Here is a 24,172-nt window from a genome sequence, read left to right as displayed (position 1 = left end):
TAAGGTTAGCTAAAGGAGAGCAAAGAAACAGAACCTAATAATAATAAGGGAAAAGGGTACCACAGACTTCACTTCCTTTCCAGCACTCAGGGTCAATCGGAAGTAAAGTCTGTGGAGTCTAATGACACTTGGCATTGAGCAAAAGGATGTGATAAGAGCCTGGCATGGGCCTGGGGCCAATCCTCTGGGACCCTTAGCTCTAAGAATAGTCAGCGTGCTCCAAGTACATTTTCTGGCCTCTGGCAAAGAGACTTTTCTGAGTTAAATATGATCCTCAGTGTTCCCAAGAAACACTGGCTCAGCAATGGAGCTTCTAAAGCTTAATCTCTTCCAATTCTTGTGATAAGGAACAAACAATGTCAACCACAATTGGGTTTTCATTTTTATTTTATTTTATTTATTTGTTTGTTTTGTTTATACAAGCACTGGGTACAGTCAGAAGCGCGGGAGGGTGAGAGAATTCACCAGAGCCAGAGCGGGGAGCAGAGCAGCCAGAAGGACCAAAGTACACTGTTGAGGGGAGCATCGGGCGGCAGGAGAGGTCTGCGCGCCAAGTGGGACCCTCCTCCGGTGGCCGGGGAGCAGCCGGGGATCGAACCGGCGCTGCAGAGGCCGCGGGGCAGCTTCGCAACCCAGCGCTCAACCACTGAGCCATTGGGGAGGCCCGGTTTTCGTTTTTAAAGGGAACTCACTTTGGATTCAAGTAACAGAATTTCAGATAAAAACCCTGTAAAAAAGAGAGTAAGTTTATCAGGTCCAAAATAACCACAGTCCTAGTCCACCTTCTATTTTTAATTTATTCATTCATTTAACAAGCATTTATCAAGTGCCCACTGTGCACCAGGCATCATAAGGGAGCAGCAGCTGGCTCATAAACAGGCAATCCCCAGCAGAGGCAGACACAGAGGCAACTATTCAAACACAAGCCCACAGCAGGCACACACATCTTAGCCCAAGCAGGTGTTAATAAACGTGCCTCTGCCAGTAGGCCTATTTTATTCTAAATATAGTATAGGTTCTTGTCTGTTCCAGTTAATATGCTTCATAAAAATGTGACCTCAAAACAATGCTTTTAATGCTGCTAAAATGTGCACTTAAAATGGTCAAAAGGGGGCCTTCCTGGCGGCACAAGGGTTAAGACGCAACCTATGATGCAATCTACAGTCACTGCAGCACGAGTTCGATTCCTGGCCAGCCAGGGAGCAACCCACATGGTGCAGTAGACCTCTCCTAATTCGCCTGCTGCTCCCCTCAGCAGTGTATTTCAGTCAATCTGCCTATTCTGTTCCCCACTCTGTCTCTGGTGAATCCTCTCACCCCCCACATCTCTGGCCTGTACCCCAGTTCTAGTATGCATAAATAAATAAATCTTAAAAGAAAAAAATGGTCAAAAGGGTAAACTTTACGTTAGGTTTATTTTATGGAATACACATATATGGAAGTATTAAAGAAAAATTTAATGGTTAAAAGGAACCATTTTACTAAGCTAGACTCTGGGGGCTAAGATCGTTGGGCAGGACATAATGGGGACAGTTCACTTGTACTGTGGTGTCTGGGTCTTGGCTGGGAAAACTCACAAGCTGAGGGTTGGGGAATCCAGGAAAGATCCTAGAACTATCTGAAGGCTCCTTCATTTACATGTCGTGGTTGACTCAGAAACTAGAACTATCTCCTGGAGCTCCCTACATGGGGTCTCCTCACTTGGCTTCTTAACAGCGCAGTGCCTTCAGAGCTGTCAAACTTTTTACATGGTGTTTCAGGGCTCCAAACATGAGTATTAGGGGTGGGAGGGCAGCGGGGAAGGCAAAGCTTGCATTCCATCTATGACCTAACCTCGGGGGGGGGTCCCACTTTTTCACATTTTACTCATCAAAACAGTCATAAACCTACCCAGATTCAAGGATGGCAGGTAAAATTGGACTCCATGTTTTGATGGGAGAGTATCAAGATCACATTGTAGGAAAACATGTATGAGATATTGTCCCAGTCACCTTTGAAAAATACAATCTATTATACCTCCTTTCTAAGTTGACCAAAAGCAAAGAAACTAGAGGAATCCGTTTAGAGAAACAGAACACTGGAAGAGGCCTTAATGAACACGTTATGACTGCTCCTCAGAATGGTAGAATGCCAAGATCATTAGGCTGACTACAGAGAATTGATGGTGTCTAGCTGTAGTCCTGTGTTTGTGAGCTCAAAGTAGTAAGGCTTTTCAAATAGAACCTCTAGCTTCCTATCTTCAAAATACAGATAACCCTTGATCATATTTCAAAATTATTATTGTGAGAACTAAGTAAAATATTTTATGTGAGGACAAATTTGTTGCAAAAATGTTCATAAATCAATCCCACAAGTGGACCACTTTGACAATGCAACTGAGGAAGACAATGTATTGCAGGTTTATCCTTGCTACCACACTTTCCTCATAGTAGTCACTGTCCAATCTTTTGCTTGCCTGTCTCAAAAGTAGGAGAGATATTTGGAAGCTCTGAGAGGGCAAACAACCTGGGCAGGGTCATCCAATCGAGGAAAGATATGAAAGGCCATTATCTTTCTGGGACATCAAGAATTTCTATTTTAAACTCCTTGCCCGCTGATATTTCCTAATAGGTGACTGACTTTAGCTAAGAAGCATGACATAGATTATACCCAGGATCTGAAGTCACACTGCCTGGGGTCATCATTTACTAGCTGTGTGATTTGGGGAACGATAACTAAGTTCTCCATGTGTAAAAATGGGAATGAGATCTCACACACAGAATTAAGAAACAACCAACTTGACATCAGGCACTTAAAACAGTGCCTCACAAATAACAAGCACTTTGTGTTTGCTGCTGCTACCATCACTACGGTTTACTTAGCATATAATAGATGCTAACCGTTTTATTTTATTATATATTTTTCATCATTTTCCACTTTTGCACAATGTATGCATTTTCATCTTGGTTCTATTCCCCACACAATTCCCATCCCCTTTATTTTAACCCTAATCCCTCCTTCCCTCTCCACCCCCCCCCCGTGTGTCTCTGGTATATAGTTGCTTGTTGATTTTGATTTTTACTTTATTACAATTAGTCTTTTTCCTGGTCCCTTACTTAGGTTTTCTAGATTCCTGCTATGAGTGAGACCATCCGGGATTTTTCTTTTTCTTTCTGGCTTATTTCGCTGAGCATGACCCCTTCCAGCGCCATCCATGTTGCTGCAAATTGCATGTGTTTATCTTTTTTGAATGCTGAGTAATATTCCATGGTATATATGTACCACATCTTCTTGATCCAGTCATCTATTTTTGGGCATTTGGGTTGTTTCCAAAGCTTAGCTATTGTAAACAGTGCTGCTATAAACATAGGGGTGCAGGTGCTCTTTGGAATGGATGTTTCTGTGTCCTTTGGGTAAACACCTAGGAGTGGAATTGCTGGATCCTATGGAAGCTCCATCTTTAGATGCTAACGGTTTTACACTGAGAAAGCAACACCCGAGAACATAATGAAATGTAAAAGCGGAAGTATCCCCAAAATGACAAGTTCATTTTGGAAAGTCTTTTTTAAGATCTTTATCTTTTTCAATTCACAGATGTCTACCGCGTCAGTTTGAAGATCTATGTCACTGGAGCCAAAAAAAAAAAAAAAAATTTGGTGGAAATTTGGCTCACTGACGCCTGCAGTTCCAGTTAATTTATTTATTGCCTCCGCGAGGCCCACAGGCGGGGCTGTCCCCAAAAGCCGACCTAGGATCCCCCTACACAGCGGACACGACCCCACAGGGCTCGCTCGCTTCGACACTTCCGCGTCCTCTCCCCGCCCCTTCCCCTTTCGGCGCCTTTGAGTGACGTCAGGAGAGGCGCGCCGGAGCCAGGCCCGCGCCTGCGCGCTGCCCAGTCGGCCGCCCGGAGCGTGCGCGCTTCAGGGCGTCGGGGCTGCAGCGCCGCGGGGCCGAGTCCGGGTCTGAGGCGTGGACCATGAACCGCAGCCGCCAAGTGACGTGCGTCGCCTGGGTCCGCTGCGGCGTGGCCAAAGAGACGCCGGACAAGGTGAGGCCGGGGGGCGCGCGTGCCGCGTCCTGGGGGGGCCGGGCGCGGGGACCCCGGCGGGCCGCGGCCGCGCGTCGTGGGGCTCGGAGCGCCGGGGCTTCCCGGGCGGGGGCGCCGGGGGCCGCGCCTCCAAACGGCCCCTTTCCCGAGGCCCAGCCCCACCCCCAGACGCGCCCTCGCGGGCTCCTCGCGGGTCCTCGCGGCCTGCGGGGGGCGGGGTGTTGCTTGGGGCGCGCAGCCCCCCCAAGCCTGCGACGACCCGCGGCTGCTCCCCTCCCGGAGCTGCTGCAGCCTGAGGGGGAGGGAGCACGTGCGGGAGAACCCGCCTCCCGCGCCGCGTTGGAGGAGCGAACGGGTTGAAAACGTGTGGGAAGCTGCTGTGGGGACGACAGGGCGTGAGGCTGGAGCTGGATGAGGAGGTCTCGGCAGTAGCCTCTGAGGGGGGTGAGAGGTGAGTGTGCTCGCTGCACCCCAGGCTTTGCTCAGAGTCCCGGGCTAGGCAAGGCCCTGCCAGGCGGTGTGCAGCTTGTGCGTGGAGGTAACTTGCGTTTGGATGATAACATGTCGGTGGAAAGAAATGCTGGGGAAGAAGGGAAGGAGCGGGGGGTGGGTGGGGTATTTGAATGCAGTTGTGCCGGTGATGAGAGAGATGAGGTGATAGTGTAACAGGGTGGTCCCCAGGAAAGGGGGAGGTTCCCTGCCCCACCCAAGGGAGGGTGGAGCTGAGCAGGGAGAGGAGAAGCTGCAGAAGAGACTGAGGAAGGAAGCAGGATGGAGCCAGGAGACCTGGAGGAGGCGCGTGGAGCCTAGAGACACGTGAAGAAACTGCGCTTGTCTTTTGGTCGTGGACGGGGTGACACAGATGTGGGTGAGACCCGTGGGGAGGTGACAATGGCAGCTTTTATCTTGATGTTGATTTTGCTCTTTTCCTTCCGGGCTTGTCTGGTTGTTTCTGGCCCTTTGCTGTGGGTCCCCACTGGAAGATGCTTTAGACTTGTGGCAGGCTTTGGGGCCTTGCTCTGGGCCGATCCCATTTGGATGGACTTTTACCCACGAGGGGACGGGTAACTTTGGGTGCTTCATTTAGAAACTAGACTCTTTGCCTTACCTGTATTGTTTCCTAGTTTTATTAAACTTCCTTCCCCTTAAAGTCTCCTATGCTTTCTGTTGATGCGGCGGATGGCAGAACCCATTTAGAATAGGCAGGTTTGCAGGGTTTGGGCTGCCCCTCTCCCTGTCCTATAACAATAGGATTGTGAGTGGCTTTGTTACAGAAATAAATTCTAGCCTTTTACCCAGGCAGGGGAAGAACAAGCGGTGCTTCAGGAATGGTGAGGTCAGGAAAGCTTTATTCCTCCTCATGCATGAGGTCCCAGACCTGGGTAGTCCCATAAGGTCTGAGCCCTGGTCTAGAGACAAAGAATTTCTTTTGTACACAACCACTTTGCATTGATAAAGCTGGTTAGTTAGCACACAAATTCTTGACACAGGAAAAGGGGAAGGATACAGATCTTGGAGGATGGCCTGGGAGAGCAACCAGCCCAGCAGGCTGCCAGACCTTGTTTAGATCTGCTTATTAAGGAAGCAATCTTACTTACTTTACATTTCCAGGTCTGTGACTCTAACAGGGAAAGATTTCTTTTTCTTAGCAGTTCCCTTTCAGCTTCCTCTTGAAGGAACTCAGGAATGAGGGGTTGGAATAGCCCCGATAATGCAAATTCTCCTCCCCCACCCCCCTGTTTCATTAACTCTTTTTTCTGGTGTTTGGCTTACAGTAGGCACTCAGTGCGTTTCATGGAAGAGGAACAGAAAATTATCTTGTATTAAAATTACTGAAGGAGGTAGAAGTTGTTAAGACTTTCAACTATTTGAAATGTAAAATTCCAGAATATATTTGAATTATATTTCTAATACTTTAAATATATGGCCGTTGGAAGGCAGTGGTTTCTGAATGTTTCTGCATTTTGGAGCCAGTTGGGGATCTTCCAAAAAATTTTGATGCCCGTGCCCCACTCCCAAGTATTGTGATTTAATTGGCCTGGAATGGAGCCTGAAACTTTAAAGATACTCCAGGTGATTCTAATGTGCAAACACGTTTGAGAACTATTGCTTGAAGAGTTTATGGGAAGTGGTTGACTATATTCTAAAATTCTAGAAAGCAAAACTGAGACCAATAAGGAAACTAGAAAATAAGTCTTTTAATTAAACTTAAGAACCTTTACTTTCTGGCGATGTCCAACAACTGATTGGCATCCCTCAAGAGGATATCCTTGTTGTTAGAGACTTTTTCAGCACTGGGTGACTGCTTCAGTCATGGGAATCAGTGCTAAGCGATGCACTCAAGCACATAAACAGATTAGTCTCCATCTACAAGAGTGTACAGTTTAGTAGCCATAAGTGTGTTTTAAAAGGTAATGGAGCATAGACTAGGTGATGGAATGCCAATTTTGAAACAGAAAGTGACTTAAGTTTTGAACAGAATGTCCCAGTCTTAAAGACTATTGAAAAAATGGAACTGGAGTGTAGGTGTGACGTGATGTGATGTGATGTGTCAAGCTGGGAACCATCAGGTGTATGGAGAATGAAACATGGTGTCTGGCTTGCACACAACAGCAAGAAAAAGGCCAGCTCCCACCAGCTGGGAGCATCCCTAGGGGGTCTATGCAAAGACAGAGAGGCAGAACAGCTCCCCCATGGGAGGCTTCCCAGAAAGGGTCACTGCTGGATGAATGCAGTGTCGGGTGTTTTACAGAGGTGCTCATGTTTTGGGGTTTAGGGGAGCAGCAGTTTCTGCTGCTGCTGGTGGTGCAGTTTCTTGATTGATTGTTTGGGACTTAGGTCGTGGTATAGGTAAACTGGCAACTTTTCAACACAGTGTTTTTCTTTTGTTACTGAATTTTCCCTCCAGTTAGGTCTCATGTCTCCCAGGGCCCCAGTCCCTATCTCCCTGTCAAGGTCTAACCCCTCATACAGACACAGAGGGAGAAGTTTGGAGTTACCAGTTTAGAGATGGGAGTTTTTAGGATTTTTAAAAAAGATTTATTTACTTATACATACAAGAACTGGAATACAGGCCAGAGATGTGGAGGGTGAGAGGATTCACCAGACAGAGTGGGGAACAGAACAGGCAGACTGACTGAAATAAACTGCGGAAGGGAACAGTGGGCGAGGCAGGAGAGGTCTGCTTCGCCATGTGGGTCACCTCCCTGGCTGGCAGGGAATCGGGAATCGAACTCACTGCAGTGGTTAGCTGCAGCTTGATATCGCTGTCTTTAACCCTTGCGCCATCAGGGAGGTCCCGAGATGGGAGTTTTAATCTGGACAAAGAATGAATAATGTTGCCTGATGTGTACTTAGCAGTAGTCACAGGACAAAGAGCAGAGGACCTAGGCTGGGGAGATTTGCCTAGGACTACCCACAGGGAGCATGGGAGAAGAGAGAGAGCTAAGTCTTCAGAAAGGAAGTGCAACATGAGTAAGCTCCTCACTGTTTGGGAGGTGTAGAGTGCCTGTTGAAATGCTGTGCAGTTTGTGTTGGTAAATCTGTGATACATATGTTGGGATCACTATGCTAGAGATAGGCAAATGAATAACTATGCCTGTGTTAACTGCCTGATTAACAAGTGTGGACATGTTGACACGATTAAAATCAGTTGAGTTAAATGAAGGTAATCATTTAAGGTAAGGGACTTAATGTCTGAGAATGTAGAGCTACTTTTGAAATAATGATCTTTATGTTTAAAAAAAGACAAAAATCTTCATCATTCTCCGAATAGCACTTCTGAACATATTTACAAACTGTTTAGACTAGACTTAGCTCCATGCAGTAGAAATACAAGCTTTAGCTGTTTGATGGTATCATACAACTGAGGTGAAGGAGACAGCCTTGAGAGCAGCTTAATCCCAGAACACCATGTTCCTTGCTGCTTGGTTGTAGAAACATTTCATTGAAACCACCAAGTCTGTTGGACCTGTGTAACTCTGTTGAATGGGGATAACTCATCTGATCAAAAAGGAAACCCAGAAAAATACTATCAGACCAAAGTGGCTCAGCCACCAACTTATATTACTCAACTCGTCGATATTTGCATAACTTTCCTCTGTTAGACTGGGATGTCAGCTAGATTCTGGAATAGATCATTTGTAGTGCTTATATTGATTTAGTAGATAGGATATTAAGATTCTCCAACATTGTACTGCAGCATTTCAATAAAATCATGCCAACTACTTCTTCCTTTCGTTAAAGAAATGTTTCGTGGAAGAAAATGAGATCAGCTAGCATAGAAGCCAGTTTACACAAATTTTTGTTTGAAAAGACTGGAGAGGTTATCACTTCTCGGCCTTTTGACTAAGATCAAGTGAAAAGCTGGAGAGAGTAAAGAAGATGAACATGATTTTTAATAGTTTCAAGTGGGAAACATACCTAATGGTCAGGACCTGCGAAAACTCAATTTATATTAAATTTAGAGAGTCTGGATTGAGGTGTGATTCTTAATGATTCTTGAAGTTTTATTTTACATTAGTTTGCAAACCTCTTTAAAGACGTCTAATGATCTCGTGATATATTGTAATGAAATGTTGCTCTCTTGTAGGTAGAACTTAGTAAAGAAGAAGTAAAACGTCTCATTACCGAAGCAAAGGAAAAATTACAGTAAGTTTAGGCGTGTCAATTTGAAGTAAAGTCCAGACAAAGTATAAAGCTTAAGTGATGATGACACGGTGGTCTTATCATTGAATGGTGCCAATTGGGTGTTTTTCTTTGCTCGTCGGCATAGAGAAGAAGGTGGCAGTGATGAAGAAGAGACAGGGGATCCTTCCGAAAATGGAATGCAGAGTGCGCGGACCCAGGCGCGACCCAGGGAGCCCCTGGAGGATGGAGACCCAGAGGACGACAGGACCCTAGATGATGATGAGCTGGCAGAGTATGACTTAGATAAATATGACGAGGAAGGTGATCCAGGTCAGAATTCATTCACTTCTGCTTTTTCATCGCGGACGCAATGCATTAGATCTTCCAATTTTCCAAAGCTTTACTCCAAGACTTTATTGTCCTTGACATCAGTCAGATGATCTGGCTGAAGTAAGGCTTGGGCAGACAGCATGCTTCCTGTGCTAGTTTAGGAAGTAAGCTCTCACCCACTAATAGAAGCTCTAAAAGGATGTATTATTTTATTGCAGGTATAATAATCTGTAACTCGCTTTTCTTTATCTGCAATGATGAGAGAGGACTTACTACCTTCATTTTACGGAAGACTTTCTAAACAGGCTTAAAAAGATGAAGTAACTTTGCCAGTGTCACGTAGCTGGTGAATAATGGAGTTGAAACTTGAATGCTCTCTGACCCTAAAACCTTCATTCCTTGCAGTGTACTTTATTAGATGTAGAGAATAGTTTTTTCCATTGGATTCTGGATTGTGGGCCCTAATCATGGCTACTAGGACAGTGTGCCAGGGGATACAGAGAAGTGCCCGCCCTGGAGAGATGGCACTCAGAGGCGGCTCCTGGGTATTCTCCACACCCTGCAGGTCACTGACTTGGTCTTTCTCATCCACTGGAAATTCCCATCTCTTTTGCCTGTGAAATGTTTGAAACCCATTAGTCCCACCTCCTTAAAGTAGCTTCCCTTAACATTTAGTAAGAGTATCTTTCTTTTCCTGAGTTTTGTTACTCAGTGTGTGCTCTCTCTTCACTGCATATGTGCTGTAAAAAGCTCCATTCTCGAGTAAATTTAGTGAAAAAACATTGAATATGCCCCTTTTCAGATTCTTAAGGCAAGTTAGCATATCTGTAGTTCTGAGAAATCTTGCAATTAAAAAGCCATGTAACTTTTGAAACCCTTGGGGTAATTTTATTTCCAGGCCCTCAAGCTCATCTCTCGGTAGCACTTTTGAGTAGAGGTGATGAGCAGCACACTAGAGAGTCTGAGCAAAATTCGGAAAGGGAATTTCTCAATTTGATTTAATTCTTCTTATTGGAAGATTGTTGCTCAAGACTATGAGATAGACAATCCAAAGTCAAATACGGCTTTAACTTTCTCATTTTTTCCTTTTTCAACTATGGGTGACTGAGAGTTAGTTATGAAGTAGATGGTTAGACCTAAATCGTAAGAAAAGGGGTACCTTAGGAAACAGTGCTTGCTTATTCATTTCAATGTTTGAATTCTTGCAGATACTGAAACGCTTGGTGAATCCCTCTTGGGTCTCACAGTCTATGGAAGTAATGATCAAGATCCTTACGTCACTCTGAAAGATACAGTAAATATTTACATGGCTTTTCTAATTATGCTCCTTAAGTGTTTGAAAAATCTTACCACATAGCTGCTGCTAGTCAATAACTTTTTCCCTCTCCTCTTAGGAACAATATGAACGGGACGATTTCTTGATTAAGCCCACTGACAATCTCATAGTTTGTGGCCGAGCTGAACAGGACCACTGCAATTTAGAGGTGCATGGTAAATGAAACTTAGCCCTTACTAAAAAGTTTTCTATTTAAGTGCTATTAAAATAGTTACCATCATAATTACTATTATGACCTTATAGGTAGGCAGTCCTGCTATGCATCCTTTAAGTTGGTTACATGGTTCAATACTGCACACCCTACATCTGTCCTAGTTATTGTGCCTGTGTAGTGTGAAATGTCACTTTGCTACCTGATTTATGGCAGTAGATTCACTGGAAACTTCTAATAGGGATTTGGTAACCTTTTATTTAAATAATTTTACCAGTTTTTCATTTTTTTGCCCACTGGAAAAAAAACCTAGAAGTAATGGTACATATAAATGCAAGAAAAAAATTACAATCTCATTTCCTGCCCACTGTTGCTTTTTACTCAGTCTGACTTCTTTTAATGGTGAAGATTATACTTAGTTGACAGGTTTGTACCCTGTTTTATTCAGAGGCATCTAAATCATTTCCCCTTTTGCAAGATATTCTATTTTATTCAGAAAAATTCAATCCCGAGTGCCCACGTCTCTCCCTGGAAGAAGTCTCTTTGTCCTTTTTCCCATCCAGGGAATTGTTTGCAGCCAGAAGTTAATGTTTTGACTCTGAAGTAGGAATTGATCTGAGTTTTTTAATCAGATATATTTTAATGTTGATATTCAACATTAATTGAATGACTTTCCATTCAAATAGATCTTCAAGATGTCTGGAAAATTCTGCCTGCAGAGTTTTCCTTTTGTTTTTCTTGTCCCTTGCTCTTGTGCACACATCCTCAGACAAGTATAGCCACACCCCGTCCACCCACGCTCAATCTTGTATTTATCTGCCTTAAAATTTTGAAATGTTAACACATTTATGTTAACTGCCTTTTAGATGAAACACAGTTGCACAGTTGAAAAAAATTAAGACCTGTAGGTTTAATGTTTATTGGCATCTTCTAGTGCTTTGTCATTCCTTCCCATTTGTTAGTTTGGGTTCCTGTAACTCTTCACAGTCTTTAAGGTTGTCTGCAGGAAGCCTATAGATTAGGTTATTTTTATCACATGCCAGCCCAGTGTCATCTATCTGTAAAATCAAAGGACTTTAAAGAGCTGATACTTCAGAAAAAAATGGTGTAAATTCAAAAGACATTATAATGTCAAATAATTGAACCCGTGATGTAATGTATCATCATCGATGTTTATGCATTCTCGTGTGAGCACTTAATGTAATCATTCCTTAGAAGTTAGGGGTGTTAGAATTTAGAGATAGGGTATTAAGAGAGTTGAGAAGGTAAAGGTAAAGTAGGCTTTAGGCCTACTAAAGCTACATTACATTTGGATTTGTGACTCTCCAAATTATCCAGCTTATCTCTTCTCAAGAATTTGAGAATTGCATTCTAAAGCTAATCTGAATGTTGATCTGATATAATTAAAAGCATCATTTTAAATGTAAGTTGAGTAAATCTGCGATATTTGAGGTTCTTGCAAAACCACAAGCTAGTCATTTTGAACATGCATTCTCATCATAAAATGCAATGATAGAATGTTACAAGGAAGCTGCTCATCTCAGGGTCTGTCCCAGAAACATGTCTCAGGATTTTTTTTTTTTTTTAATCTTTAGCTTATCTTTGCTTCTTTCCTATACATAACATGCTGGGCTCTGTTTTGCCAGTTTTTCACTGTATAGTTTTTAAAAGACTTCTTAGTCATTGATTTTAACAATAGTTATGCTCCTTAACATAACTGAATGATAAAGAGCTAATTTTTCAGCTATTACAGATGTGATTTTTGACAAGCATTTAGACTCCTGAATATGAGCTGTTCTCTCTAGTGCTGTTCTTTTGTTCTTGACTTTTGCAACCAGACAGATGTTTAGCTTGAAGTGCTCCTAGGGGAGACCTTGTGAGCACTGGTTTTCTGTAATGAGTGGTGAGCCAGGAGGTCGGACCCTGTTTGCTGGTTGCATGCAGACAGACGTCCATTCTCCGGCCTCCTCTCCCTGAGCGCGCCAGGCGGTAGCACCACACGAAGCATGCCGAACTGTTGTCTGGTGGTAACAACTTTGGAATCTCTTTAATGTCATCCGATTTGTCTCACTTTAAACATGTAGCTACTATAGGTTTAATAGTCTGGTTTTTTGATCGGGATATGATTAGTCTGCTGCAGTGACCCTCTTCTCAATCTTTTCAGTTTATAATCAAGAAGAAGATTCCTTTTATGTACACCATGACATACTGTTATCTGCATACCCTCTGACTGTGGAATGGCTGAATTTTGATCCTAGCCCAGATGATTCTACTGGTAATTAGAAAACTTAAGGTTGCTCCACAATTCCTAATTTTGTATGTTTTTCCTAACCACATAAATTATGTGTGAATGTTCTCAAAATTTTAATGTTTGGGGCAGTTACATAGTCTTAAAAACACAATTACTTAATTGGTTTTGACCTGGATGTCCCCAGACTTTAGAGCTTAAACAGGCAGCTGCTCCACTGTAGGCAGGACAGGGCTGGAAAGCATTTGGGGTTACAGAACTGTGAAGGGAGGTCTCATAAAAACCCAGTATGAAATGGCATAACATGTTTGTTTAGAGTCATGACCCTTTTTGGAAAACAACAAAAATGAAGAGAGAATGAGGTTCCATTGTTAGTCCTTTTAGCCACAGTCAGCCTGTGGGAATCTCCCTGGCCGGCTGGGAATTGAACCCCCACTGCAGAGGCTGAGGACTGCTTCACAGCTGTGCTCAACCGCCTGTGCCACCAGGGAGGCCCTGCCCTGCTTCTTAATAAGGAAAAATACTGATAATACCCAGCCCTGCCATCTTGTTTGCTTGGCTTGTTCACATTTATGATTTGTTCAGATCCTCACCCTCACGGCAAGTGAAGGTGGAAGGGACTTTTGTTCTCAGTACCTGAATGTGAGGAACCTGGGGCCAAGAGACTGAGTCTGGGCTCCTCAAACTGTGGGCTGAGAACCAGCAGCACCTGGGAGCTGGCTGGAAATCGGGAGTTGGGGCCCCACCCAAGACCTCTGGACAAAGAATCTCCATCTTGACACTCAACATGCATGAATTTAAGAGAAGCTGCTCTAAGCCATTAATTAATCTACCATGTAATATAGTTCATTAGCAGTCATTTTCTTTATTATAAATTCCCTATAGGAAATTACATTGCTGTGGGGAACATGACCCCCGTTATTGAAGTGTGGGACCTTGACATAGTGGATTCTTTAGAGCCAGTCTTCACACTTGGAAGCAAGCTATCAAAAAAGAAGAAAAAGAAAGGAAAGAAGGTAAACAAGTTAATGATATTTAAATTCTAGTGACAAACCTAAGTTTTATTATGGGGGAAGAGTATGAGAACGTAGTTTTAATCAGCCGCTTTGGTGGAACGGGGCAGTCAGTCATGAAGTTACTGTAGTTTCTAGTGCCAAAAAGCCCATCCAAGGAAAAATTAATTTCTAGTTGCATAAAACCTTTGAGCACATTATTTGTTCTTACACAAAACAAATTACTCTCAGGTCTTTGTATTTAGTAGCTATTCATATTAATGTGCTAGTTTAAAATTTTATTTAACCTTTAGTATATTGAATTCTAAACATCCATGTATTCCTGTAGCTTTTAAAATTGTTAAGATTAGGGGGAGGTATTGATAATTTATAGACATGTAGCACTTAGATTAAGATCTACTACAGTTTCTTCCCTGTAAAGAATTTTTATAGTGGATCTAGACGGGGTGTTCTTTCTTTCTCTTCAAATTTAACATGAAAAGAGTAATCTAAGATTTAAAGAATCTTTCTAATAAACCAATTTTCTGAAGTGAGGGGGCTTTTACTACAAAAAGTAATTGAATAATTATTACAGAGTTCTTCAGCAGAAGGGCATAGCGATGCTGTTCTCGACCTTTCCTGGAATAAGTTGATAAGGTAAAAAAAAAAAGATTTCAGTCACTGTTAGACTGTAAACATTGATTTTACTCTATACCTGTGTGTCCCTGGCTCTCGCACATTACAGGTCTTTGTGTCCATGTCTTATTTTTCCTTCCAGATCCAGTGCCCATTTTTGAATGGTGGTGTTTGAATGTGTTGTTTGGTATTTTGTTGTTGAGGTGTAGGACTTCTTCATTCTGGCTATTGTAATGTCCCTTGTCAGCGACCCCATATAGCTGGTTACCTCACTATTTATTGATAGTTGATGCACGCTTTTTTTTTTTTTTTTAAGTTATATTTTTTTTTATAGAGGCATGTTTTATTTATTTGTTTGTTTGTTTGTTTGTTTATACAAGCACTGGGTACAGTCAGAAGCGTGGGAAGGTGAGAGAATTCACCAGAGCCAGAGCGGGGAGCAGAGCAGGCAGAAGGACCGAAGCACACTGCTGAGGGGAGCAGCGGGCAGCAGGAGGGGTCTGCGCGCCATGTGGGACCCTCCTCCGGTGGCCGGTGGCCGGGGAGCAGCTGGGGATCGAACCGGTGCCACAGAAGCCGCGGGCAGCTTCGCAACCCAGCACTCAACCGCTGCGCCACCGGGGAGGCCCGATGCACGCTTTTAAATTTTGATGTGGTCCAGTTCATTTTTACTTTTCTTTTTGTACTTTGAGTGTTAGGTCCAAGAAATTGTCATGAAGTGTTTCCCCCAAGCATCTTATGCATTTGAGTTAGTATTTGTTAACGGTGTAAGGTAAGGGTTCGGCCTCATTCTTTTGCACGTGTCACCTACGCATTCTTTACACTTGCCCTTAAACAACAGTTCTTCAAAACCCCATTTTTCTAGTAGCATAGCTGATTTGAGGGACTACTTAGGCAAGGGAAGGTGAGCATTAGGTTGAGAACAACTTATTTGGGGGTGAGAACAAACTGGTTTACCCAGGGTACACTTCGTAACATTTCTGTTACACTGGATACTTTGTAACTGAGCAGCCTAAGGAGGATTCAGAGTGCTAGCTGACCAAAGGTGCTCGGTCCTGGTCATTAGTCATTTGGAGAAAAAACCCTAAGACGTAGTTCCCAAGCTTAGCTGCAAACCAGAATCTTTCGGGTAGAAGAAGTTCTTGGGTTCTGATTTCCTGGTAGAGTTACAGATCTGGATGAGGGGCCCAAGAATATTTTGGGGGTTTTTTTTGGTTTGTTTTTAAGCTGCTCCAGATGAATCCGATGCTGCCAGGCTACAGGCAATTATTTGTTTTTTGTTTTATTTTTTAATTGGCCCTGGTGCTAAGGGAGAGATGAATAAGAGATTTAGTAATGAGTATACTATCGTGTAGGAGCCCACTCTCTCTTATTTATGGATCTGATCTATCACAGTAATTGATTGCTGAGTTCTTACATAGCAGTTGTTCTTTCACATAGCTGCAGGCTCATTTTTTTTAAGATTTATTTATTTATGCATATAAGAACTGGGGTATAGGCCAGAGGTGCTGGGGGTGGGGGTGAGAGGATTCACCAGAGATAGAGCAGGGAACAGAACAGGTGGATTGACTGAAATACACTGCTGAGGGGAGCGGTGGTTGAGATAGAAGAGGTCTGCTCCGCCATGTGGGTAGCTCCCTGGCCGGGGATGGAACTCGTGCAGAGGCTGCGGACAGCTTCATACTGTTGTGCTTAACCCCTCGCGCAACCAGGGAGCCCTGCAGGCTCATTCTTAACAGCATTCCACCTGGTGCATCAATCCCAACCCACAGTTCTCCGTGGCTAGTGCTCCTGCCCTGCCCCCGCCATCCCATCTCTGACTGCAGCGCCTGCACGCCTTTGACCCCTCACTCTTTCCTTCTCCTTTTTAGTTTAGACCTTGATTCTCCTTCCCCTTCCCTCACGGACAGGGTATAGAATGCTTTAAAATAACTCCCAAGTCTGGTTCATAGAGGTTGGGGTCGTGGTTACTAGTAACTGTGGTACCAGTATCAGTGTCATTCCTAACCACTAGTAAAATACTCTCTTAGCAGAATTCAGTGTTCTTTGCTAATTCAAGCGCCTGTTTGGCAGTATTCTTTGTGGGGAGTGTAGTGTCTAGAAGATTTTGTTGTGGATGTTATTTATAAACCTCAGTGGTCATTTGTGTGACTTCTTCGGAGGCGTGTCTATTCAGAGCCTTTGTTCATCTTCTAATTGGGTTGTCTTTCCATTATTTAGTCAAGGGGTCTTTAGGTAGTCTAGATCTAAGTCCCGCGCTACATACAGAATTTGGAAATATTTTCTCCCATTCTGTGGCTTGTCCTTCCTTTCCTTGATAGTGTCATTTGAAGGCAAAAGTTTTTCATGTTGATATGCCTAATTTTTGTAGTTTATGCATTTGGTGTCACATCCGAGAAACTGTTGCCTAACCCAGATACAAAGATTCGTGCCTATGTTGTCTTCCTAGAGCTTTGTAGTTTTGGCTGTTACGTGTAGTCTGTGATCTGTTGTAAATTACTTCCGTGTGCAGTGTGCTGTGGAGGTCTGACTGCATTCTCTTACATGAGGATATCTAACTCTCCCTAACCTGTTGATGAAAAATACTGTTCTGTTTCATATTGAACCATGAATAATTTTGGCACCCTTCTCAAAAACTAATGGCTATAAACTTAAGGATTTATTGCTGCACTTTTCATTCAAGTCTGTTAATAATCGGGTATGTCTGTCCCTAATGCCGGTACCACACCGTTGTGATAATTGTAACTTTTCAGTCAGTTTTGAAATCAGGAACTGTGAACTCTCCAGCTTTGCTGTTTTCAAGGTTATTTGGCTATTTTGAGTCTCTTGCATTTCCACGTAACCTTTATAGATCAACTTACTGGTTGTCAGGAAACACATCCCCTAGAGTTTTAAAAAGAAGTGGTTAAAGCTATAGCTAAATCTATAGCACGGAAACTTTAAGTGATGTGAGCAGAGACCAGTGTCTCTAGAAGGCAGGACTTACATCTCAACAGTGAGTCTTCCCGTCAGTGAACCTGGGATAGCTTTCCATACATACTCTTTAATTTCTTTTGACAATTTCTTGTAGTCTTCAATATATGTCTCTCTTCTGTTATATTCCTAAATATTCTTTCTTATGCTATAAATGGAAATCTCTTATGTTAAATGCTCTTGATTTTTAAGAGATTACCTGATTTGTTTCCTCCCTTTCTCAGAAACGTGCTAGCAAGTGCATCGGCTGACAACACTGTAGTTCTATGGGATATGGCCTTGGGGAAACCCGCAGCTAGCCTTGCTGTTCATTCAGACAAGGTACGATTTAACACATAAAAAGTATTTTTAAAAAGTGTCACAGAGCCCTGTGTGATAGTTACAATTACCCACCTTAGCTTAGTGACATGTTTATAGAGGGCCCTAAAGAGGGACAAGAGGATGTCACGTCAGTCACCAGATGGGGTGCTTCCGCACACTGGGCTCCAGAGCACATGGAGTTGCCTGGAGAGATCTGGCCACTCTCCTTTCTCTTGTGAATATATGTTAACATTTGAGGGGCTTGTGAAGATGGTGAACACAAATTAGACAAAGCGGATGATGCATTATGTCTTTAAAGTGTCAGCCTTTATTAGAAACAGACAAAAACAAACCCTTGGATTCTACTCAAAACTGAGGGCAGGGTGGAAGCAAAGGGTGGAGGGGTTCAGAGGACTGTGGTGGAGATTACCGTTAGGTTATTTTGGTGGTGGGTGTGGTGTGGTGTGGTAACATACACTTGAAGAGGTGTGAACTTGTACTCCTAAAGCATAGTGTTATAAACCAATATTGTTACCTCAGTAGATAAATTTTTAAAAGCTGGAGGGAAATGAAGAACAAGAAAAAGTATCAGCCTTTATTTGGAAATGTTGTATTGTTCTGAGCATGTAGTACATGTGTGTGTTGTTACACAGTACTAAATTTCAAAGGGAAGTATTTGTGGAAGCACTACCACGCTGATTCTCAAGTATTAGATAGTTTCATCAAAACCAAAGCAGCACAAATCTGCTCATTTGTTTTCCTCCTTTTAGGTCCAGACTCTGCAGTTTCATCCATTTGAAGCACAGACTCTGATTTCTGGATCATACGATAAGTAAGAAAGCATTTCAAGAATGATTGCTGCTGTTCCTATCCTTGAGCCAATTCAGAAAGTCTCATTCTGCTCAGCCAGCACATACTACGGACGAGCCTGTGTCAAAATGTTTAGTAATACTCATTGGTCCTTTTCCTCTCGGGTCGTTTCCTTCTGTAAGGGAATCCTCATGATGTATTTCCTAAGCCACAGCTACTTTGACGAGGGGGCCTCAGAGTTAGCCATGCTGTGAACACGCCATCCCAAAATTCAGTAACTTCAAACTAGAAGCATTTCTTACGCAGGCAAGGCTGAGCGACTCTGACTTAGGTTCAGCTGACAGCTCTGCTGGCTTTGGCGTGCGTGTTAGGGGCCACGGGCACTTGGCTCTTCTCTTCCTGTTTCATATCCTTCTGGGATTAGCTGACTCACTCGCAAATATTTTCATGGCAAGATCAGAAACAAGCAGAGATACCAGAGCCTCTCGAGACCCGGGCTCAGAGCTAGTATACTTTTGGGTTGCTCTGTTGGCCGAAACAGTAACCTCTGATTTTATGGTAAGACTCCCATGCCGCTGGCGCAGAGAGTGGCTGTAGGGAGAGGTGAAGGATTGGGGCCACTCAGGTGAGGGGTTTCCTGTCATGTGTGCTCCCTCTTACAGGCCGGGTGGGAAGCTGAGCGCGCACAAGCTGGTAGAAACAAGCCAACTTGTAGTCTTAATTCCTTATCCCTTTGAAGTGATTTGTTTACATTTTTCAGTTGGGATTAATGCAGAATTACCAAAGTTTGTACATTGGTTCCCCACTCAGTCACCTGCTTTTCGACCGTGAGTGAGTTTACCTGGTTCTGAGCACCACCAGGGAAGAGGGACTTGGAAATCACATTGTTCTCTTGGAAGTAGAGGGTTCCTCTTGCAAGTGGCGGTGTCGGCCTGGAGACGGTCGCGGATCCTGTGCCGTCACAGCCCCCAGTGCCTTCAAGTAACAGGCACAGGCTTCTTGCTTCATCAAGAAGTGAAAATCAACTATTCTTTCTCCTGTATTGTAGCGTCTTTAAACAGGCTTTCAGCGATTAGCTCCCGACTTCTCAGCGTGGTTTTACTGCCATTTCTTTATAAACTTAAAGTAAGAGTAAACTTACAGCCCTAACATTGTCTGCGCCCAGGTCAGTGGCTCTGTATGACTGCCGGAGCCCGGAGGAAAGCCATCGGATGTGGCGGTTCAGTGGGCAGATTGAGAGGGTGACTTGGAATCACTTTTCACCTTGTCATTTTTTGGTAAGAGTATGCATGGTCCTGTTTTCCTGTAAGTTGCTAATGACTTTTCTTCCGTTCCTCCCTCCAGTCTTAAAGGGTGAGACCTCCCTCTTCTGTGTCTGTCTCCGTTCATGGCCCAGCTGCCAAGACAGTTTCGCTTTCTGTAGTCTCCCTTGCAGTCCATCCCTGGGTGACTCTGTCGGCCAGAACACTGACAGCGTTCCTCATGCCTTTCTTCAGAAGGTCTATTTCCTTGGTTGCCCTGACATTTTTCATTATTCCCTCTTCCTTCTGTGAGCTGCTCCTCAGCCTGTACCTGAAGTAGCCGAGCTGGCTAGACCTCTGTCCTCACACTCTCAGTTCTGCGCTCCCAGCGCATATGCTGTCTCGTAGCTGTCACTAGCTACCTTGCTGCTTCCATGTCTCTCACACTAGTCCAAACACAAGCACAGCTCCAGCCTCACACCCAGCTGCCTCCATGTGAAAGCAGGCTCAGCATTATTGCAAGTAATACTTTTATGTCTGTGTTCATTTTTAATAAACTCCTCAGGTAATTCAGGTCTGTGGCAGCTGGTTTTCACTATAGTTTGCACTGCTTACCCATGTCACCTGATCTTACCTTTTACTTTTTCCAGGCCAGTACAGATGATGGCTTTGTATATAATTTGGATGCACGTTCTGATAAGCCAGTTTTTACACTTAATGCGCACAATGATGAAATCTCTGGTGAGCAAGAATAGCGTTTCATTTCTATTAACTTATGAAGACGTAATCTATTTTTCAAAGTGACAGTCTAATCTTACCTTCCTTTAGGCCTTGATCTAAGCAGTCAAATCAAGGGCTGTCTTGTGACTGCGTCGGCAGACAAATATGTGAAGATCTGGGACATACTAGGAGACAGGCCCAGCCTCGTTCACTCCAGAGACATGAAAATGGTGACACATCTTTGTTTTCTTCTCTTTCTCACCTGTACTGGTTGTCTTTCTCTAGGAATCTGCATTAAATAATATCAGTTTGTGGGGACCTAGAACAGTTTGGGAGAATAATTACTCTGGTTCCATTTTCAATTCATATGATTAACGGTGGATTGGCTAGGAGGTTGGGGAGAGGGTTTTCCAGAACACAAGTGAAATGACTTTATTTAAGGATGTTAAAAGGATTTTCTAGAGAAGTAGAATGTGACCATATTTATTTTTACCCTAAAATCAGGACCCTCCAAGGAAATCTTGAGACTTTGACACGATAGCTACTGCAGTCAGTTTGTCATCAAACTAGTTCTGTCTGCAGAGAAATTAGAAATAACCAGAATTCATTCAGAAACTATTCGAACACCTACCATATGCCAGGCACTGAGTTACATAAATTACAGATATTACAGCAGCAATTTTTATAGTCTGTGTGATGCTTATATTTACATCTAGAAGATCCTTCCTCAAAATATGAGCAGTGATTACTTGCTGAGTGATTTTTATATTTGGTTATATTTTTTATAATGCTTGTGTGTTACCTGTTAATAAGAAAGCCTGTTAAAAACAGAAGTTTTTAAAATGACTTTAAAATAACCTGTTATTTCCTTAAAAGGACAATAGATATTTATGAAAATACTCAGGAGGATTTCCTAATAATCATAATCTGCTAACAGAGTAGTGGAGATCAGCACCCTGAGTGGCAGAGTGTCACATGTCCTCTCAGAACGTCCTGCTGGACTTGTCCGGCTCGGGGGGAGGGGGGGGGTGTCTAGCCTCACTGTGAATGCTCTTTGCCAGAGGCTTGCAAGAGAGACTAATGAGCTGGCTGCACGTGACCATTCAAGCCCTAGGTTCTTGTGGATGGGAGTAGGAACGTGGACATTAGCGCTCTCTGGAAATACTTAAATCACTGTCCGTGCTCTTCTCCCCAGGGAGTTCTCTTCTGTTCTTCATGTTGCCCGGATTTGCCATTTATTTATGCCTTTGGCGGGCAGAGAGAAGGGCTTCGGGTTTGGGATATAAGCACAGTCTCTTCAGGTAAGACTCTTATCTCCTGCTTTTCCCACATGAGTTCTCTAGGAGCTCACACAGGCTAGCCTGCCATGCTGGATAGACCCAGGCTCCGCCCTGGAGTGGACAAGACCACGTGCAGTGTGAAACTTCACAGATCTGCCTTCCCACTTAGAGTTTTAAAAGTGAGTCATCTTAGGGACAGCAGAAAGGAGCAGCGTCTCAGAATGGCTCCTATTGAGAGTTGCCAATATGAACAAATTGCCTTTTCCAGTTATCTTCTACAGAATCCAGCTTTTCTGGAGGGACCACTCCCCTCCCTTCAGAGGAGCCTGGCTGCCTGTTTGCTCCTTGAAGGTAGCCTGGTTTATCCTGTAAACGCAGCGGACGTAACCACATTGCCTGATTCCTGAAACTTCCCTTTCCTGGCAGAAAAACAGATCCTGAGATTTCTCTCTGGGTTACTCAGGGGGTGTGTGTGTATAAAAGTTCCAGAATCCACATGCTGGTCATGATACAGAGAAAGGTGAAGTCAGTAGAAGAACAAAAGGGAAGAGAGAGTCACTGTCCTAAAGGATGAGCCATCCTGTAGATTAGATAAAACGAGGATGAGCTAAAGAAAGTTAAAGCTTAAAGAGAAACTGACCAATTTAAAACATATTTAACCTCATTCAGTCCATTAACTTAATCTTCTAAGTTGGTTACTCATGTGTCCACATACAAGTGTTACTTTCATAAATTGTGCCCCAGAATAGAGAGGCCCTTAATTTTCTCATGTGGTAATTCAGCTGTTTATCTGTGTTTTAGTAAACGAAGCATTTGGAAGACGAGAGAGGTTTGTTCTCGGCAACGCAAGAAATTCATCTATTAGTGGCCCTTTTGGGACCAGGAGCTCAGACACACCAATGGAGTCTTAACAAAGATCCTACCTGAGAAATGTTTCATGTGTAGCTACAGCCGTGGAGCGACTGGAACAAAATTCACTTCCTACTGCCTGACATTCCGCAACAGCTGTGGTGGTGGCAGCCTTCTGCTTGCTACCTGAAAGTGTGGGGGCTAGGCCTGTTGTGGCGCTTCTTGGAAAAAATAAAGATTTTTAAAAAAGCAATTCCTTTAAATATGTCATCTGTCACAGACAAGACGGGCTTATAAAATAATTACTTTTCCTCATAAAAGTTGGGTAAGTCCAGGCTGGGAAAGGTGGTGATTTGGCCAACATTGCACAGTAGGCCATAGAGAGGCCAGTGTCCCTAGACCTGCACGCACTTACAAGTATTCTCAGCGCCACTCGTAGAATGTGGTAACTAAAGCTGGCGTGCCTGTCCCCCAGCATGGTAGTCACCGGTGCCCAGAAGAGGACATAACGTTTGTAAACAGCTGTGCACCCAAAGTAGCATCTACAGCAAATACTGACCAAGCTCAAGAGAAAACGAGCAATATAGTAAGGGGATGCCTTGGGGAGGGTCAGGTGAGAGCGCACAACAGAAATTAGAAAATATTTTAACTGAATGATAACCTAAAATACTGTGGGACGTTACAAGAGCTGATCTAAGATTCATAGTCTTAAATGCATGTTTAGAAAAAAGGCAACCAAATTAGCCATTTTGAGAAAACACTAAACCCCAAATTAAACACCAGAGTAGGAAACACACAAAGCAAAATACTGACTCTAGAACACTAATAAACTCAGCAATACTGATCATAAAACATTCTGAGCAAAAGGTGATGCTAAAGATCTTAGACATTAAGATACGACTTACTAAAAATAACTTGTATTTACTGATTAAATTTAAAAATGAGCAAAATGGAAAATTTCCTAGAAGAAAAACAGCTCACTGACACACAAGAAAAGCAGCAAATCCAAGCACTGAAGCCAGCCCCACACACCTGTGCAGCAGCTGACGGGCGTGAACAAGGCCAGGGAGCCAGCGCGGGACCCCGCCCGCCCCAAAATAACGCCCCTCTTGTAAGGCGGAGCCTGCAGGTTACTGGTTTACAACACAGGTTGAATTCCTGCTTCAACTGGGCTCTTGCATGAAAATCCTGACACCTAACACCGAGGGCAAGAGTGCAAACCCGTAAGTGGAAAGTTGATATTTTAGAGGATTCTAGTAACTCCAAGCACCTGAGAGCCCCGAGATTTCCCTTGTCAGCAGAGCAGCTCCCCCAGCGGGTGCTTTCTTGGCTACCCTGTGACGACCCCGCCGAAATAATTCCTCGTTCTCACCATTTCTACTGCCTCTGGCCTCTGACTAAGCCAACCCATCAGATTCTCCTGGGCAAATTCTAAAGTCAAACTGGAAAAAGCTCATCTATTAATAGGGTGCAAGAGCGGCCTCTTCCTGTGTCGCCGTCCTGAGGATGGCACCCGAGGGGAAGGGAAACATCGCTGCGCCACCGCTTGCTGCCCGGGTACACTCCAGCGCGGGAGACCAGCAGTGGGCTCGCCCTCGTGCTGGCCGTGGGTGCCGGGCACGGCTGTCTTCACCCACTTAGCAGCCC

General features: G+C 43.7%; 1 protein-coding gene across 1 annotated transcript; it reads left to right on the top strand.

Moving 5' to 3' along the window:
• Window positions 1-3,958: 3,958 nt before the first annotated feature.
• PWP1 (PWP1 homolog, endonuclein) lies at window positions 3,959-22,701 on the top strand (the record flags this gene model as incomplete). Its single annotated transcript, XM_084255642.1, has 15 exons — window positions 3,959-4,030; window positions 8,622-8,680; window positions 8,805-8,989; window positions 10,198-10,283; window positions 10,384-10,480; window positions 12,641-12,751; window positions 13,610-13,740; window positions 14,312-14,373; window positions 17,550-17,646; window positions 18,396-18,457; window positions 19,601-19,712; window positions 20,327-20,417; window positions 20,505-20,626; window positions 21,592-21,697; window positions 22,478-22,701. The coding sequence occupies 15 exons, from the start codon at window positions 3,959-3,961 to the stop codon at window positions 22,585-22,587; spliced, it is 1,503 nt and encodes a 500-aa protein (XP_084111768.1). The 3' UTR covers window positions 22,588-22,701.
• Window positions 22,702-24,172: the final 1,471 nt, after the last annotated feature.

This window comes from Talpa europaea (genome assembly GCF_964194135.1).
Source record: "Talpa europaea genome assembly, chromosome: 15".
Taxonomy (NCBI): Eukaryota; Metazoa; Chordata; class Mammalia; order Eulipotyphla; family Talpidae; genus Talpa; species Talpa europaea.
Note: the sequence above shows the minus strand (reverse complement) of the source record. Positions and strands in the feature narration are given on the sequence as shown.